This window comes from Gracilinanus agilis, chromosome 2, assembly GCF_016433145.1.
Source record: "Gracilinanus agilis isolate LMUSP501 chromosome 2, AgileGrace, whole genome shotgun sequence".
In the NCBI taxonomy this organism is placed as follows: Eukaryota; Metazoa; Chordata; class Mammalia; order Didelphimorphia; family Didelphidae; genus Gracilinanus; species Gracilinanus agilis.
In genome coordinates this window covers 439,470,817-439,491,253 of record NC_058131.1, presented here as the reverse complement: position 1 = coordinate 439,491,253, position 20,437 = coordinate 439,470,817, and the positions used below count along the sequence as shown (strand labels likewise).

General features: G+C 36.7%; 1 protein-coding gene across 1 annotated transcript in view; it reads right to left on the bottom strand.

Annotated features, from left to right (window-relative positions):
* Positions 1 to 20,437, bottom strand: part of SPOCK1 (SPARC (osteonectin), cwcv and kazal like domains proteoglycan 1) — a 794,690-nt gene that overhangs the window by 186,690 nt on the left and 587,563 nt on the right. Inside the window, exon 6 of the mRNA XM_044659936.1 lies at positions 9,877 to 9,988. Coding sequence (XP_044515871.1) covers positions 9,877 to 9,988 — 112 coding nt within the window. The remainder of the gene's footprint in view (positions 1 to 9,876; positions 9,989 to 20,437) is intronic.

The window sequence follows — 20,437 nt, the reverse complement described above, 5'->3', positions numbered from 1 at the left end:
TATTTTTTTAAACATTTATTAATATTCATTTTTAACATGGTTACATGATTCATGCGACTACTTTCCCCTTCAACCCCACACTCCCCCCACCCATGGCCGATGCACATTTCCACTAGTTTTGTCATGTGTCCTTGATCAAGACCTATTTCCAAATTGTTGGTAGTTCCATTGGTGTAGTAGTTTGGAGTCCACACCCTCAATCATGTCCACCCCGACCCATGCATTCAAACTGTTGTTTTTCTTATATGTTTTCTCTCTTGCAGTTCTTCCTCTGAATGTGGGCAGTGTTCTTTACCATAGATCCCTCAGAATTGTACTGGGTCATTGTATTGCTGCTGGGACAGAGGTCCATTACATTCAATTTTACCACAGTACATCAGTCTCTGTGTATAGAGTTCTTCTGGCTCTGCTCCTTTCCCTCTGCATCTGTTCCTGGAGGTCTCTCCAGTTTGCCTGGAACTCCTCCAGTTTATTATTCCTTTTAGCACAATAGTATTCCCTCACCTGCATATACCACAGTTTGTTCAACCATTCCCCAATTGAAGGACATAACCTCCTTTTCCAGTTTTTTGCCACCACAAAAAGCGTGGTTATAAATATTTTCATACAAGTCTGTTTATCTATGAACTCCTTGGGGTACAAACGCAACAATGGTATGGCTGGATCAAAGGGCAGGCATTCTTTTATAGCCCTTTGAGCATGATTCCAAATTGCCAGCCAGAATGGTTGGATCAGTTCACAGCTCCACCAGTAATGCATTAATGTCCCAATTTTGACACATCCTCTAAAACATTCATTACTCTACCCTTCTTTCATTTTAGCCAATCTGCTAGGTGTGAGGTGATACCTCAGAGTTGTTTTGATTTGCATTTCTCTAATTATTAGAGATTTGGAACACTTTCTCATGTGCTTATTGATAGCTTTGATTTCTTTACCTGAAAATTGCCTATTCAAGTCTCTTGCCCATTTATCAATTGGGGAATGGCTTGATTTTTTATACAATTGCTTTAACTCCTTGTATATTTGAGTAATTAGACCCCTGTCAGAGTTTTTCGTTATAAAGATTTTTTCCAAATTTGTTGTTTCCCTTCTGATTTTGACTACATTGTTTTTGTTTGTACAAAAGCTTTTTATTTTAATATAATCAAAACCATTTAATTTACATTTTGTAATTTTCTCTAACTCTTGCTTGGTTTTAAAGTCTTTCCTTTCCCAGAGATCTGACAAGTATACTATTCTGTGTTCACTTAACTTGTTTATAGTTTCCCTCTTTATATTCAAGTCGTTCACCCATTCTGAATTTATCTTGGTGTAGGGTGTGAGATGTTGATCTAAACCTAATCTCTCCCATATTGTTTTCCAAATTTCCCAGCAGTTTTTGTCAAATAGTGGAGTCATGTCCCAAAAGTTGGGCTCTTTGGGTTTATCATACACTGCCTTGCTGATGTCATTTACCCCAAGTCTATTCCATTGATCCTCCTCTCTTTCTCTTAGCCAGTACCATATTGTTTTGATGACTGCTGCTTTATAGTATAGTTTAATATCTGGTACTGCCAGGCCCCCTTCCTTCACATTTTTTTTCATTATTTCCCTTGATATTCTTGATCTTTTGTTATTCCAAATGAAATTTGTTATAGTTTTTTCTAATTCAGTAAAGAAGTTTTTTGGTAGCTTGATAGGTATGGCACTAAATAGGTAAATTAATTTGGGTAGAATTGTCATTTTTATTATGTTAGCTCATCCTACCCATGAGCAATCAATGGCTTTCCAATTGTTTAGATCCAGTTTTATTTGTTTGGAAAGTGTTTTGTAGATGTTTTCATATAATTGCTGTGTTTGTTTTGGCAGATAGATTCCTAAGTATTTTATATTGTCTAGGGGGATTTTAAATGGTGTTTCTCTTTCTACTTCTTGCTGCTCTAGTGTGTTGGAAATGTATAGAAATGCTGATGATTTATGCGCATTTATTTTGTATCCTGCAACTTTGCTAAAGTTGTTGATTATTTCTACAAGCTTCTTAGTTCATTCCCTAGGATTTTTTAAGTAGACCATCATATCATCTGCAAAGAGTGATACCTTAGTCTCTTCCTTGTCTATTTTGATACCTTAATTTCTTTTTCTTCTCTAATTGCAACTGCTAGTGTTTCTAGTACAATGTTGAATAATAGAGGTGATAATGGACATCCTTGTTTTACTCCTGATCTTATTGGGAAGGCTTCTAATTTATCCCCATTACATATGATGTTTGTTGATGGTTTTAGGTATATACTGTTTATTATTTTTAGGAAAGGTCCTTCTTTTCCTATACTTTTCAGTGTTTTCAATAGGAATGGATGCTGTACTTTGTGAAAGGCTTTTTCAGCATCTATTGAGAAAATCGTGTGATTTTTGTTTGTTAGACTGTTGATATGGTCAATTATGTGGATGGTTTTCCTAATGTTGAACCAACCTTGCATTCCTGGTATAAATCCCACCTGATCATGGTGGATGATCCTCTTAATTACTTGCTGGAGGCTCTTTGCTAGTATTCTATTTAAGATTTTTGCATCTATGTTCATTAGGGAAATTGGTCTGTAGTTTTCTTTCTCTGTTTTTGATCTCCCTGGCTTTGGAATCAGTACCATATTTGTGTCATGAAAGGAATTTGGTAGGACTCCATCTTTGCTTATCATATCAAATAATTTGTATAGTATTGGGATTAGTTGCTCTTTGAATGTCTGATAAAATTTACTTGTGAATCCATCAGGCCATGGCGATTTTTTTTTAGGGAGTTCTTTGATGGCTTGTTCAATTTCTTTTTCTGATATGGGATAATTTAGGTATTCTATTTCTTCTGCTGTTAATCTAGGCAGTTTATATTTTTGTAAATATTCATCCATATCTCCTAAATTGTTATATTTATTGCCATATAATTGGACAAAATAGATTTTAATGATTGCCTTAATTTCCCCTTCATTAGAGGTGAGGTCTCCCTTTTCATCTTTGATACTATCAATTTGGTTTTATTCTTTCCTTTTTTTATTAGATTGACCATTACTTTGTCTATTTTATCTGTTTTTTCAAAGTACCAGCTTCTAGTCTTATTTATTAATTCAATAGTTCTTTTACTTTCGATTTTATTAATTTCTCCCTTGGTTTTTAGTATTTCTAATTTAGTTTTCATCTGGGGATTTTTAATTTGCTCGCTTTCTAATTTTGTGAGTTGCATGCCCAATTCATTAATCTCTGCCCTCCTTAATTTGTTAATATATGCACTCAAGGATATAAATTTCCCCCTGAGTACTGCCTTGGCCGCCTCCCACAGAGTTTGATAGGATGTCTCATCATTGTCATTTTCTTCAATGAAATTGTTGATTGTTTCTATGATTCCTTCTTTGACAAATTGGTTTTGGAGAATCATATTATTTAATTTCTAATTAGTTTTTGATTTGCCTGTCCAGGTGCCCTCACTAATTATTATTTTTATTGCATTATGATCTGAGAAGGTTACATTTATTATTTCTGCTCTTTTGCATTTGTTTGCAACGTTTCTATGCCCTCTAACATGGTTAATCTTTATGAATGTGCCATGTGCAGCTGAAAAGAAGGTATATTCCTTTTTGTCCTAATTTATTTTTCTCCACATATCAATTAAATATAATTTTTCTAGGACTTCATTCACCTCTCTTACCTCTTTCTTATTTATTTTTTGGTTTGATTTATCTAGACCTGAAAGAGGAATATTTAGATCTCCCCAGTATGGTTTTACTATCTATTTCCTTCTTGAGCTCTTCTAGTTTCTCCTTTATGAATTTGGGAGCTATGCCACTTGGTGCATATATATTGAGCAGTGTTATTTCCTCATTGTTTATACTTCCTTTAATCAGAATGTAATGACCTTCCCTGTCTTTTTTAATCATATCTATTTTTACTTTGGCTTTGTCAGAAATCATAATAGCCACTCCTGCCTTCTTTTTCTCATTTGATGCCCAAAAGATTTTGCTCAAGCCCTTAACCTTAAACTTGTGTATGTCCACCCGCCTCATATATGTTTCTTGTAGACAACATATGGTAGGATTTTGGTTTCTAATCCACTCTGCTATTTGCTTCCGTTTTATGAGCGAGTTCATCCCATTCACATTCAGAGTTATTATTATCAGTTGTGCATTCACTGACATTTTTGTATCCTCCCCTATTCCTATCCCCTTTTTCTTATACTATTTCCTTTTAAACCAGTGGTTTGCTATTGAGCCACTATCCCTTATCCCCTCCCTTGATTAACTTCCCTTTCTACACCCTCCCTCATTTTTCCCCCTTTTTTTAAAGGCCTTATGAATTCCCTCCCCCTTTTTCTCCCTTCCCTTTTTTTGACCTCCCCACTCCCCTGCTCCCCTTGGTTTATCCCTTCTGACTTTCTCAGAAGGGTTAGATAAGAGTTTTATGTTCCAATGGATAGTATAGCTACTCTTCCCTCTCTGGGTTGATTACATTGAGAGTAAGGTTTGATTATTACCATTTATTGCTCTCTTCCTCTCCTTCTTAGAATATTATTTGTCCCCTCTCCTTCCCATGCCCTCTTTGTGTGTAATAAAATATCCTATTTTTCTTATTCACTCAAGTTTCTCTTGGTGTCCCCTGCTATTCACCCCCTCTTTCCCATCCCCCATGTCATCTTAGATCATTTAGTGTTCCACCCTCACCCTGTTAATTATTCTTCTGATTACTATAACAGTGAATAATCTAATAGTGAATAGAGTTCACTACAGAGAATTATACATAACATTTCTCTACATAGGAATACAGATAATAAGATCTCACTGAGGCCCTTAAAAAGGCAAATTTAAGAATTATAAGTTTTCTTTCTTTCCCCTCTGTATCTTATTTAGCTTTTCATGTTTCTCTCGATTTTTGTGGTTGGATATCAAACTTTCCATTTAGCCCGGGTCTTTTCTGTGCAAATACCTGGAATTCTTCGATTTTGTTGAATGCCCATACTTTCCCTTGGAAATATATAGTCAATTTTGATGGGTAGTTGATCCGTGGTTGCAGGCCCAGCTCTCTTGCCTTTCTGAATATCGTATTCCAAGCCTTGCGATCTTTTAGCGTGGAGGCTGCCAGATCCTGTGTGATGCTGATTGGTGGTCCTTGATATTTGAATTGTCTCTTTCTGGCTTCTTGTAAGATTTTTTCTTTTACTTGGAAACTCTTGAATTTGGCAATTATATTTCTGGGCGTTTTCTTATCTGGATCGAATGTAGTGGGTGTTCTATGGATCCTTTCAATGTCTATATTGCCCTCTTGTTGTAGGACTTCAGGGCAATTTTGCTGAATAATTTCTGTTAGTATGGAGTCCAGGTTTCTATTAATTTCTGGGTTTCCTGGAAGACCAATTATTCTAAAATTGTCTCTTCTAGACCAGTTTTTTTGGTCTGTCACTCTCTTATTTAGATATTTCATGTTTCCTTCTATTTTATCAGTCTTTTGACTTTGTTTTATTTGTTCTTGTTGTCTTGAGAGATCATTAGCTTCTAATTGCTCAATTCTAGCCTTTTGGGATTGGTTTTCGGCTATGATCTTTTGGTTTTCGGCTATAATCTTCTGGTTTTCAGCTATAATCTTCTGGTATTCCTTTTAAATCTGGTCATTTCTGGTGTTCAATTTGCTTATCAGTTCATTTGGTTTCTGAGCCTCACTTTCCAATTGCAAGATTCTACCTTTTAAACTGTTATTTTCTTGACAGATCTCTTCCATTTTCCTCAAAATCTCAGTTTTGAACTCTTCCATAGCTTGTGAGGAGTTTTCCTTATTTGAGGAGGGTCCAGATGCTTGTTTGTTCTCCTCCTCTGTTTGCTCGGTTGTCTGGATTTTCTCTGTGTAAAAGTTGTCGAGTGTTAAAGACTTCTTTTTCTTGTTGTTAATCTTTCTCTTCTGATCTTCCTGAGACTGGGTAGCCATCATTAGCCCAGCAGCTTCTCAGGTTTATCCTCGCGCTCAGGGTCTGTCCGCGGTCTTTTGGCTCCTGAGGTCTGCAGTTCTAGTTTTTTCCAAGTTCAAGCCCCCTTGTGGACCCCCTTGCTTGATCCTCTGCCAGAGTTTTCTTTACAAGTCTCAGGGCGCTGCTTCCACAGTCGTATACCCATCTGCACTGGTTCCCCACTCAGGGTTTCAGAGCTTTAGCTCGTGGCTGTGTCTGCCTCCACCCATGCTTCCGCCTGCGCCTGCGCTCTGTGCCTGCGTTCTGTTCCCGCGCTCAGGTTTGTGTGTGTGTGGTTTTTTTTAGCTTTTTGGGGTCCTAAATCTTGCTGCTCTCAGGAACAGGTCCCGGAGCTGCCAATGACTCGATGGGTGCCCCAAACTTGCTCTATTTCTTTTTAGCTGGCTTCGGCGCTATAGGTGTTGTGTGTGGAGGGGGTGGGGGTGGGGTGGTTGCTCATCCCGTGATTTAGTGAAAGCTGTTTCACCCCTTTATAGCATGGAAATGCCCCAATTCCACATATTTTCCACGCTGGGCCCTGTTGTGGGGTTCTTCCGTTTGTCTGGACTTGTTTTTATGTCCCCTTGAGGAGTTTTGTGTGTTTCGGTCAGGAGAGGTTAAGAGCTGCTTCTTACTCTGCCGCCATCTTAACCCGGAACCGCCCACAATTCTCCTTTTGCAGCATGTGTGTGTTTATGACATGATATTTTAGCCTTTCGTATTTCTTCCTTCTAGTCCTCTTCCTGCACAGTACATAATAAAGATTGCAAATCCCTTGTGATTGTCCATTCCTTCGTGCCACCTCTGCTGTGAATTGCTGCAGCTTGTAGCTTATGTGTTCGTTTTTTCATCTGTACTGGATTCATACTTTTCTGTTGTCTATTGTCTTGCCGGGTAGGTGGCTTGTCACCTTCTCAATCAGGAACATTAGTTGTTGTGATGTAATTGTGTTAATCATCATTGTGTTATTTTTGTGTTGCAAAAAAAATTTGCAGGTTTTTTTTAGAATTTCAAGCATTTCAATTATCTGTATGCTGTGGATCTGGCCATGTATTCATTTCATGTTGCTCTAAGTCAGTTGGTTTATCATGGTGTTCTTCATATACAGGATGTTCTTTTACAGATTTCACATGTGTGATGTGGAACCAGGGATCTCTGTTCTCAACTTTAACAAACACGTTGGGCTACTTAATAGTACCTGTAAGGCCCTACCCATTTAGGATCTAGAACGGATTTACGTGTAAAGTTCCTTATGTAGACCATATCTCCTGGTTTAAGCTGATGTAAGCTAAAGTCTAAAGGAACTCACTGGATTAGCAAGCCAAGTTTGTGCAATTCATCCAGTCTTTTCTTTAAAGCTTTTATATGTTTATACAGCTGACATTCAGCTCCAAGGTGTGACAAGAGAGCTGACTTCTGGGATGAACTATGCCATGGAGCATGACCATACAAGAGTTCAAAGGGTTATAGGTGTGTGTCACTACAGGGTTGACTTCTCAGATAAAAGAGAACAATGGAGAGTGCTTGTACACATTTCAGATGGCTTTCAGAACATACTTTTCTAATCAAATTTTTAAGTTTCTTATTACATACCTCAATTTGCCCTGAGGATTCTGGGTGATAGACCGAATGTAAGCTTCTCTGTATCCCTAACATTAATCACAATCGAAATAACACTTATCAATAAATGGTAGGATTCCATAGTCTAAAGGTTTTGGGTATGCATTAATATTAATTAAATGAATTAAATTAATAATTTAAACTTATATTATTGCAAAATCAAAAAAGATTAATATTGATTATATGTACTTTAAGTACAAGAAATAAGAAAAGGGGAAAAAATCAAATGTTCTAATAAAATAAAAACAAAAGTAATAGTAAAATAAAAATTCAGGAATTCAATGTGTTCCCAAAAACAGTGTCTACTTATCTATGGACTTTTATCAACAATGCATGTGACAGGATACATTGACATCAATTTCAATAGAAGGTACTCTCTTTACATGTGAGCAATGAATCCAAGAATCCTTTTCTCCAATTTATATAGCTGTTGGAGTTGTTTTTTTGAAACGGACGTTCCCAGGAAGGCTGAGTTGCACTACTATGCTGGAAATTCTTTATGTATACCTTGTCTCCTGGTTTCAGGTCATGAAGTGAAAGGTCTATTGGTCCTGCTTGTACTGTAGCTCCAGATTCATGAAGTTCACACAGTTTGTGCGGCTGCAATTCCTGTATATAGGAAGCAATAGAAGTATCTCCCCCTAATAGTGATGTATATATATGCAGGAGAAAAAAGCATAGCCTGTCCAAAAAGCATCTCAAATGGTGAGATGTGTAGATCTCCCCTGGGTGACCCTGGGCAAGTCACTTAAAACCATTTGCCTTGCCCTTGCCCTTCTGTCTTAAAGTTGTTACTAAGACAGAAAGTAAGGGTATTAAAAAAAAACTGACAGCCATTCATTATTCTTTCATCCTATTCTGTTTAGGTGTTATTATTTTATGTTTTTAACATATCTCTACATTGTACCCATATGTATACCTTCTATCCAGATTATGTTAAGCATTAGATGGACAAAATACAGAGTGAGTCCTACAGTATATAGCTTAGAGACACATTGGAAATGGGACGATGAGTGGAGCACATAATTGAACAGGAAGAGACAAGCTGGTTTGCCTACAGGATAATTCAGGGCTATATTAATGATTGTGAATTTAACTTTGGACCACGTTTCTATCATGAATATTCTATTGATGCTATTTTGTGGCTAGAAGTTATGGAACATTATAGTCTCAAAGGAATTAACATTAGTGTTTCGTAGGCAATAGAGAGGAAGATGAAGGGTACCAACAGGTTTCCACAGTAACAAATTTATACTTATAATGACAGGTAAGAATTAAGGATATCATCAAAAAGGAATTGGAATAGTTCAATAGTTTTGAGAATGAAAGAACTTTTGGGTGGCCCAGGTACTCTACTGGGATCATGAGTGAACCTCTTGTAGTGACTTTATTAGTGAACAGAATAGTTAACAGATGGTCTGTAATCTCTATGATTGGAATGAATACTCACATTGATGACCACAGAAATTTGGTTGAGAATTTGATTAATGTATATGTACATACACACAGAAATAGTTTAGAAGAGCTGTGATACCAATAATGCTGGAGGCAAAGTAATCCCTTGATGACCAAGTGTATATACAAACATATATATATATATATATATATATGTAGATACACATACATACATATATAATTGAAATGACCATTTAATCCTTAAATAATCCCATGAAACTGAATGAAGCTACTGTAAGAAGTGTTCACTAGAAAGAAGGACTGGGAACCTCAAACGAGGAGGATAGTATTACTTTCTTCAGGCTGAAAATGCCTAAATCATCACAAAGACCTTGTCTGATCCCTATCTCTTGCTTTAGACCTAAATAAGTCTGTCCCCAGGAAGGGTTCTTCTTTCATCCTTATCTTTCAGCTCTGTGCTATAATGTCAAGCAGAATACATTAGAGACTGGCCATACTCCATGACTGTGGCATCATCTCAGCTTCAGGATTGAAATTTGCCCTTAAGAAATCCACAGAACCCAAGAGATTTCAAGTTCAAGGAAGTCCAGATCTCACCCATAGCAGTTCCCTTCCTCATTTCTAGGACAAGCCAATGTCTAGATTTACTTTTGCAAAAGTCATTTGCCTTTCTTTGCCTAAAACAGTTTTCCTCAAGGATTATCAACATTTAATTTTCCTTTTAAATCCTATCTATTGCTAATGGCTATACTAGGAATTCTTAGCCAAAAAAGCCTATCTCCCAAGACAACCCTGTCCCGAGTTCTGAACTCCTATATTCTGAGTAGAAGGATAAGGCTGACAAGTTCTTGGGTCTCCTAGATCCACTTCCCCAGACCCAAACTCACTGTTCTCTGTCTTGTGCTTGGGAGGTTCCGGCTCTTGGAGGCAGGGGCAGGGTCCCTCACACTGGGCAACAAAGCCTTTTCCAGAGGAACAGGAATGGAACTCCAGCTTGCACTGCAGAAAGAAAAGTTAGAGAGGCCTTCAGAATACTAGGGGAACTACTTAAACTACTCATCAAATGCACATTAAAAAAGAGAGACGAAGTATGAATTAATGAAAAGGCATGTTTGGCAAGAAATGCTGTTACATTTTCAAAATAGATGTATTTTCAGTAATTGCTTTTTAAAAAAATGTCATCAGGAAAAAAAAAGTTCCATAGATGCCAAGATTTTCAGAACAAGACTTTCTGTGGAGGCAAAGAATTTGAAACAATGTAGTGGCCTATTAATTGGGGAGTGACAGAGCAAATCATAGTCCAGAAATGCAATGGATAAAAGGCACTGTAAAAAATAATACAGATAAAAAATTCAGGAGTATACTAAGACTGATGAATTGATACAAAATAAAATAACAAAATAGGAAATCATTATGCAGTGCAAATCAACAATATAAATGAATGAGTAATAAAATGAAACTCAACACTATGTAATTATAATAAGTAGCTTGGCCCTAGAGAAGAGTTGAGATAATGCACCTCTTTCCCCTTCCCTACGGAGATGGGGGACTATGTATACTGAATATTGCATATACTGTCAAATATATATTCTTGTTGAATCACTTCTTTTTTAAAAACATCTCAATTGGTAAGGGAGGTCTCTTCAGCAACAGATGTGAGCCAGAAACATAAAAATTATAAGTAAATTTTAAAATGCTATTAGATATTATTGGCCCTACTTTACTAAAGAAATTAGTCTTCATTGTATTTAGCATATAAATTATAAACAAATGTTTGTAACTAACTACCATTCTCCCACTTTTGTTTTAGTTTTTTTTTAATTAACAAAAATGGGTTTCCTCCACTTTCTACCTCTCTTCCTCATTGAAGAGATGGAAAGAAAAATAAAAATTGGAACAAATATTCATAGTTAAGCAAAACAAATTCTCATATGTTCTACCACTTAGGGGTCAGCTAAGTGACACAGTGGATAGAACGCTGGAAAATCTGAATTCATATCTGACCTTAGATAATTAATAGTTGTGCGACCTTGAATGAGTTACTTTACCTCAGTCTCAATTTCCTTAACTCATAAAATGGAAATAATAACAGCACCTGCTTCACGAGATTTTTTACAAGGATAAAATGAGGTTGTATTTTTAAAGCACTTAATACAGTGACTGGAAAAAAGTAGGCACTTAATAAAAGCTTATTCCCTTCTGTTCTCAACAAGTTTAATTCCTAGCTAAAAACTTTCCTCTCCATCCCTACCCTTTGCTCAACATACAGATGGATGTGCTTGCCTTGCTACCTCATTTCATCAACCATCCAAATTCCTATGACTCATATCTTCACTCCAACTTAATGTGCCCACATATAACAGACCTTACCATCACCTATTATATATTATCTCCATTCCTTTGAAATATGAAACTCCTTTCAGTTGTTATTATGGTATAAGCTACTGATAAGTATCTTTATCTCCTCAAGCAGACTCTAACCTGGGTGTCATCTATTTTATTATGCCATCATCCCCTGTCCCATCCCCATACCTTGGTTTATAGCAGATTCTTGCAAGGAGCCTTATTTAAGCAGCTTCTCTCTCAACCTATCACATGCTTTCCCCCATCGCCATTCCTTTACCCATATCTTCTGAAATTATACCTATTCTTTAACGTCACTATGAGGATGATATTAGAAATTAGGTCATTATATTAGTTTAGAGATAAGAAGTAAAGAAATTGGCTTGAAAAAGAATTGGAGTTTCAAACAGAACTGAGCCAGAGGGTTAGGTTCAAGTCTGATGGTTTTTCTGTGACAGTTACTCTCTCTGGGAGTAGCAGTTGGTCTCTGGCAATTGGCAGAGTCACTCACAGAGACTCTCTATCCTGTCTGAGGTAGAAGGAAAGGAGAGAAAGACCTGAAAGAGTTAAGTGTTTTCCTTTTCCAACTGGGGAAACACTATTAACTATCTATTGCTGTTTTTATAGATTGATTTAACTCTGAGAAGACCAAAGAAAACTCTGGTGTTTGGTTTGGACTCTAAGTCTGCTATGGCTCAGAGTCCAAAATTGATTCTTGTTGTAAAATTAAAATTAATATATAAAAGGATAACTTTAAAAATATTATGGTTTTTTACAGATTTATTAATAGCAATTAGAAAATAAAGCCATGTGCCATGCTAGCTTAGGCAGTTTAAAAAACTCTCTGTTACATGCTGCCATGCTGCCATAGGAAGTAAAAAAGGAAGAATGCCAGCCCCTCAATTTTATCTCTCTGTCTATGTCAACATGTAATGACAAGAAGCCAGTGGGCTCAAGGCAAATGTAGTTTAAGGACCAAAAATTTCCAATAACACATCCCCCTCTGAGAGCCTTGGAAGACTGTACTCTCCAATGGAACTTTTAAACATAACCAAGAGTTAAATTACAGTAATTTGGGGATAAAAAGAAAAGAAGACAAAACCAATGATTCAATAATTGCTAGGCTCTGTCATATTCAAACTCTGGGCGTTGTTTGATTGACAGATGAAGACAGTTGGAAACATCAGAATGTTCCCAGAGGCCATGAGGACAAAAGGAAAGGCAGTTGGCCAGAGGATATAAATACCCTGCCACTGATCTGAGAAGGACCCAAAGGTCTTGGACCTTTGGCCTTAGACCCTTGGCCTGGAACCCTTGGCTTTGGACATTGATCTGATCTTGGACAATTGAACTGTGAATCCTCTAATTGTCTCTGAATTCCCCTAGATATTTAGACATCTGAACCATCACTAGATATTTAGGTATTCAGACCCAGGTGGGAACCGGGAAGAGAGAAGAAGCAGAGGGAGGTAAGGGAGTTATTTCCTGACAGCTGTAGGACTGACATAACAACTGGCAATAAGAAGCTGAGAGGGATCATTGATATCTGTATCAACCAAGCAGATTGCTTTCTCTGGTTTGGCCATGGCCAAGCTGAGCCAGAGGAGGTAAAGATCAAGAGCTCCAGCATTACTAAAACAACCTAAAGTCCTGAGGGATTAGTGATCATATCCATTAGTGACAGGGTCTCCTATCCCCAATCCTTTCCTGATTATTCATTTCCCTTATTAACATCTATAGATAAAGTTTATTAAGTACCTTCCTGAAGTGGTTATTACAGCACAACCCATGGGGAGGGAGCAACGCAGTCAGATCAAAACATTATCCAAGGCTAATAGAGCCCAATATTAATAATCAATCCAACCCCAGGTGGGACCTGAAAGGGTTACCCATCCACCTGACCTTTAGGGATGCTGCCTAGGTGCTGTTATTAAGAAGGGGCAGTTATTATAACATCCAGCTGAGTGACAGGACTCAGGTGACTCTGCACCAGCTATCGAGGGAACCCAAAGTGCAGCTTCCCTTATTAATATACCCTATAATGACTATAATAGAAGCTAAAGATACCTATTTCATAACAGCGCATTGACAAAAAGCCAATTGAGGGCAGTCCCCTTTGGCATAACAGTGTACACTCAAAACAAATGCATTCAACCCCACAAAGTTCAATCAACTGCACCCCAAAATTCACTCTGGATCTTCTTGATGAAGTGTAGGGTCTTTGCAGGCATCCTCATAGTGCCTTCTCCAAACAGTTCACTTTCTGGATTTGGGGAGATAGCAAATTTCTTATCCTGAAATTACTATCAAAAGAATTTAAACTTTGCATTATAGGATAATACATACATAACCCCCTGCAGGGGAATAATAACACATTCCCCCGAAGAGGATAGAAACAAACACCCAAATCATCTAAGGATACATGGCTGAGTTATTGGGGTATATGAATCAATTATCAAAAAGAATCCAAAAACATCAAAAAAAATCCAAATAAAAGAGAAAAGATTATTTGTGGATGAAATATAAAATGTCAGTCTTATGTGCAAAAATATAAGTAAAGGAAAAATAAACTTATAACAGATCCTTGAATCAAGTGATTTACATAATTATGCACTTACCCAATCAGTAGTCAGAAAAGTTTCGACATTATAAGAAAGAAAAAGGACTAGATTCTTGTGTGAAAGGGAAATGTCATTCCCTGGTCTGATTTACCTTCACTCTCAGGGAAAGCGGAAGCCAGGATGATAGCCAACCTTAAGTACATGACTAGGATGTGGTTCAGAGGAGACTGGCCTCTAACATATGTCAGAACAGCCACACCTTCAAAACTCAATCACTAGGTTCATTTAGTATTTGTCCTTTAGAATTGGTGTAGAAGTACATGAATTTTACCTGGATTGGTCTGGTCTTTTCTGAACTTGTACACCTAGTCACTGTGCAGATTCTCATCAATCCCATCGGGATTGGATGGTCTCCTTGACCTTGTGCTTCTTTGCACTGTATAATGGCTCTTTTGTTCCCTTCACATGAAATGAGACACAAACATTAATCATAGTCATATAACATTTACCAATAAAAGGCAGGTTACCATAGTCTAAAGCTTTTGGGTATGCATTAATATTATAACAAATATATATTTATATTAAACTTATAGTACCACAAAATCAAAAAGGATTCATATTGATAATGCATTCAAGTACAAAAATGAGAAAAAAACTCAAATACTATATTGCACATACAAGGGAAAAGAATAAAAAATATTTTAAAAATCAAAAATATAGGGGTTAAGATGGTGGCAGAGTAAAAAGAAGCTGCTCAACCTCTCTCTTAACCAAAGCATATACGACTCGTCAAGGGGACATAAAAACAAATCCAGACGAACAAAGGGACCCCAAAACAGGGTGCAGGATTGAAGGTACATGGCATTGGGGCATTTCCACGCTATAAAGGGGTGAAACAGCTCTCACTAGAGTGCGAGCTGAGCAACCACCTCCCCCACCCCCACACCACCTACAGTGCCAAGGCCAGCAAACAAGAGTTAAAGCAGGTTTGGGGCACCCATTAAGTCACTGGCAGCTCCAGTACTTATTCCTGAGAGCAGCAAGACTTAGGACCCCAGGAGGCTAAAGAATGTGCACAGACTCTCCAGAGCGCCTGCACGAGTGAAGGCATTGCCTAGGACAAGGATCTCGAGCATAGCCTTAGACCGCGAGTGGGGACCCAGTGCAGATGGCTGTGGAAGCAGCCCCTGTGACTGCTGAAAGAGCCTCAGGCAGAGGGGCATACTGGGGATGACCAAGAGGCTCAATCCCGAGAACAAGGAGACCTGAGACTTCGGAAGCCTAGACAGCTCAGACAAACCCTGAGTGTGAGAATAAAGTGTAGAAGGTGCTGGGCTAAAAACAATGGCAAGCCATCGGGAAGCCCAGAAGAGAAAGATTACCAAGAAGAACTCTGAAACACTGGACAACTTTTACACAGAGAAAATCCAGACAACAGAGGAGAACAAACGAGAAAACATATCCAAACCTTCCCAAAATAATGAAAACTGGTCACAAGCCATTGAAGAGTTCAAATCTGAGATGATGAAAAAGATGGAAGAGATCTGGAAAGAAAATAACAGTTGAAAAGGCAGACTTTCACAAATGGAAAGTAAGGTCCAGAAATCAAATGAACTAATAAGCAAATTGAACATTAGAAATGACCAGATTGAAAAGGAAAACCAGTCCCTAAAGGCTAGAATTGAGCAATTAGAAACTAATGATCTCTCAAGACAATAAGAATAAATAAAACAAAGTCAAAAGACTGATAAAATAGAAGGAAACATGAAATATCTCAATGAGAAAGTGACAGACCAAAAAAAACGGTCTAGAAGAGACAATTGGAGAATCATTGGTCTTCCAGAAAAAACAGAAATTAATAGGAACTTGAACTCCATACTAAAAGAAATTATTCAGCAAAATTGCCCTGAAGTTCTACAAGAAGAGGGCAATATAGACATTGAAAGGATCCATAGATCACCCTCTACACTAGACCCAGAATGGACAACACCCAGGAATATAATAGCCAAATTCAAGAGCTTCCAAGTAAAAGAAAAATCTTACAAGAAGCCAGAAAGAGACAATTCAAATATCAAGGAGCACCAATCAGGATCACACAGGATCTGGCAGCCTCCATGCTAAAAGACTGCAAGGCTTGGAATATGATATTCAGAAAGGCAAGAGAACTCGGCCTAAAATCACAGATCACCTAACCATCAAAAACTGATTATATACTTCCAGGGGAAAGTATGGGCATTCAACAAAATTGAAGATTTCCAAGTATTTCCACAGAAGAGACCAGGACTAAATGGAAAGTTTGATATCCAACCACAAAAATCAAGAGAAACATGAAAAGGTAAATAACAAACAGAGAGGAAAGAAAGAAAACTCATAATTTTTTAAATTTGCCTCTTTAAGGTTTTCAATAAGATCTAATTATCTGTATTCCTATGTGGAGAAATGATATGTATAATTCTCTGTAGTAAAATCTATTCACTATTATAGTATTCACTATTATAGCAATCAGAAGAGTAATTCATAGGGAGAGGACAGGATACTAAATGGTCTAAGATGACATGGGGGGGGTGGGAAAAAATGGGGGGGGAATAGTAGGGGACACCAAGAGAAATCTGAGTAAATAAGAAAAATAGGATATTCTATTATACACAAAGAGGCCATGGGAAGGGGAAGGGACAAATATTAGTATAAGAAGGAGAGGAAGAGAGCATTAAGAGGTAATATTTAAACCTTACTCAAGGTGTAATCAACCCAGAGAGGGATTGGGATAAAAACTCTATCTAACCCTACTGAGAAAGTAAGAAGGGATAAACCAAGGGGAGCAGAGAGTTGGGAGAAGAAGGGGAAGGGAATTCATTAGGTTTTTTTAAAAAAAGAGGTGAATAACAAGGGAGGGGGTAGAAAGGGAAGTTAATCAAAGGAGGGACAAGGGATACCGACTAAAAGCTAACCACTGGTTTAAAAGAAAATAGTGTAAGAAGAAGAGGTGGGACTAGGGGAGGATACAAAAATATCAGTGAAGGCACAACTGATAATTATAACTCTGAATGTGAATGGAATGAACTCGCTCATAAAACGGAAGTAAATAGCAGATTGGATTAGAAACCAAAATCTTACCATATGTTGTCTACAAGGAATACATATGAGGTGGGTGGACATACAGAAGTTTAAGGTTAAGGTCTTGAGCAAAATCTTTTGGGCATCAAATGAAAAAAAAGAAGGCAGGAGTGGCTATTATGATTTCTGACAAAGCCAAAGTAAAAATAGATATGATTAAAAAAGACAGGGAAGGTCATTACATCCTGATTAAAGGAAGTATAAACAATGAGGAAATAACACTGCTCAATATATATGCACCAAATGGTATATCATCCAAATTGATAAAGGAGAAACTGTCAGATCTCAAGAAGGAAATACTTAGTAAAACCATAATAGTGGGAGATCTAAATATTCCTCTTTCAGATTTAGATAAATCAAACCAAAAAATAAATAAGAAAGAGGTAAGAGAGGTGAATGAAGTCCTAAAAAATTAGATATAATTGATATGTGGAGAAAAATAAATAGGGACAAAAAGGAATACACCTTCTTTTCAGCTGCACATGGTACATTCACAAAGATTGACCATGTAATAGGGCATAGAAACATTGCAAACAAATGCAAAAGAGCAGAAATAATAAATGTAACCTTCTCAGATCATAATGCAATAAAAATAATAATTAGTAAGGGCACCTGGACAGGAAAATCAAAAACTAATTGGAAATTAAACAATATGATTCTCCAAACCAATTACTCAAAGAAGAAATTATAGAAATGATCAACAATTTCATTGAAGAGAATGACAATGATGAGATATCCTACCAAACTCAGTGGGATATTGCCAAGGCAGTACTCAGGAGGAAATTTATATCCTTGAGTGCATATATTAACAAATTAAGGAGGGCAGAGATTAATGAATTGGGCATGCAACTCAAAAAACTAGAAAGCGAGCAAATTAAAAATCCCCAGATGTAAACTTAATTAGAAATACTAAAAATTAAGGGACAAATTAATAAAATTGAAAGTAAAAGAACTATTGAATTAATAAATAAGACCAGAAGCTGGTATTTTGGAAAAACAGATAAAATAGACAAAGTACTGGTCAATCCAATAAAAAAAAAGGAAAGAAGAAAACCAAATTGACAGTATCAAAGACGAAAAGGGAGACCTCACCTCTAATGAAGGGGAAATTAAGGCAATCATTAAAAACTATTTTGCCCAATTACATGTCAACAAATATAACAATTTAGGAGTTATGGATGAATATTTACACAAATATAAATTGCCTAGATTAACAGTAGCAGAAATAGAGTACCTAAATAATCCCATATTGGAAAAAGAAATTGAACAAGCCATCTAAGAACTCCCTAAGAAAAAATCACCAGGACCTGATGGATTCACAAGTGAATTCTATCAGACATTAAAAGAACAACTAATCCCAATACTATACAAATTATTTGATATGATAAGCAAAGAAGGAGTCCTACCAAATTCCTTTTATGACACAAATATGGTAATGATTCCAAAGCCAGGTAGACCAAAAACAGTGAAAGAAAACTACAGACTAATCTCCCTAATGAACACAGATGCAAAAATCTTAAATAGAATACTAGCAAAGAGACTCCAGCAAGTAATTAAGAAGATCATCCACCATGATCAGGTGGGATTCATACCAGGAATGCAAGGATGGTTCAACATTAGGAAAACCATCCACATAATTGACCATATCAACAGTCTAACAAACAAAAACCACATGATTATCTCAATAGATGCTGAAAAAGCCTTTGACAAAATACAGCATCCATTCCTATTGAAAACACTGAAAAGTATAGGAATAGAAGGACCTTTCCTAAAAATAATAAACAGTATATACCTAAAACCATCAACAAACATCATATGCAATGGGGATAAATTAGAAGCCTTCCCAATAAGATCAGGAGTGAAACAAGGATGCCCATTATCACCTCTACTATTCAACATAGTACTAGAAACACTAGCAGTAGCACTTAGAGAAGAAAAAGAAATTGAAGGTATCAAAATAGGCAATGAGGAGACTAAGCTATCACTCTTTTCAGATGATATGATGGTATACTTAAAAAATCCTAGAGAATCAACTAAGAAGCTTGTAGAAATAATCAACAACTTTAGCAAAGTTGCAGGATAAAAAATAAATACACATAAATCATCAGCATTTCTATATATTTCCAACACATCACAGCAGCAAGAGGTAGAAAGAGAAACACCATTTAAAATCACCCTAGACAATATAAAATACTTGGGAATCTATCTACCAAAACAAACAGAGCAATTATACGAAAACAACTATAAAACACTTTCCAAAAAAATAAAACTGGGATCTCAACAATTGGAAAATTCATGGGTAGGATGAACTAACATAATAAAATGACCATTCTACCCAAATTAATTTACCTATTTAGCGCCATAGCTATCAAACTACCAAAAAGTTTCTTTACTGAATTAGAAAAAACTATAACAAATTTCATTTGGAAAAACAAAAGATCAAGAATATCGAGGGAAATAATGAAGAAAAATGTGAAGGAAGGGAGCCTAGCGGTACCAGATATTAAACTATACTATAAAGCAGCAGTCATCAAAACAATATGGTACTGACTAAGAGATAGAAGGGAGGATCAGTGGAATAGACTTGGGGTTAATGATATCAGCAAGACAGTCTATGATAAACCCAAAGAGCCCAACTTCTGGGACATGAATCCACTATTTGACAAAAACTGCTGGGAAATTTGGAAAACAATATGGGAGAGATTAGGTCTAGATCAACATCTCACACCCTACACCAAGATAAATTCAGAATGGGTGAATGACTTGAATATAAAGAGGGAAACTATAAGTAAGTTAAGTGAACACAGAATAGTATACTTGTCAGATCTCTGGGAAAGGAAAGATTTTAAAACCAAGCAAGAGTTAGAGAAAATTACAAAATGTAAATGAAATGGTTTTGATTACATTAAGCTAAAAAGCTTTTGTACAAACAAAAATAATGTAGTCAAAATCAGAAGGGAAACAACAAATTTGGGAAAAAATCTTTATAACAAAAAACTCTGACAAGGGTCTAATTACTCAAATGTATACAGAGTTAAATCAATTGTATAAGAAATCAAGCCATTCCCCAATTGGTAAATGGGCAATAGACATGAATAGGCAATTCTCAGGTAAAGAAATCAAAAGTATCAATAAGCACATGAGAAAGTGTTCTAAATCTCTAATAATTAGAGAAATGCAAATCAAAACAATTCTGAGGTATCACCTCATACCTAGCAGATTGGCTAAAATAAAAGAAGGGGAGTGTAATGAATGTTGGAGGGGATGTGGCAATATTGGGACATTAATGCATTGCTGGTGGAGTTATGAAGTGATCCAACCATTCTGGATGGCAATTTGGAACTATGCTCAAAGGGCTATAAAAGAATGCCTGCCCTTTGATCCAGCCATACCATTGTTGGGTTTGTACCCCAAAGAGGTCATAGATAAA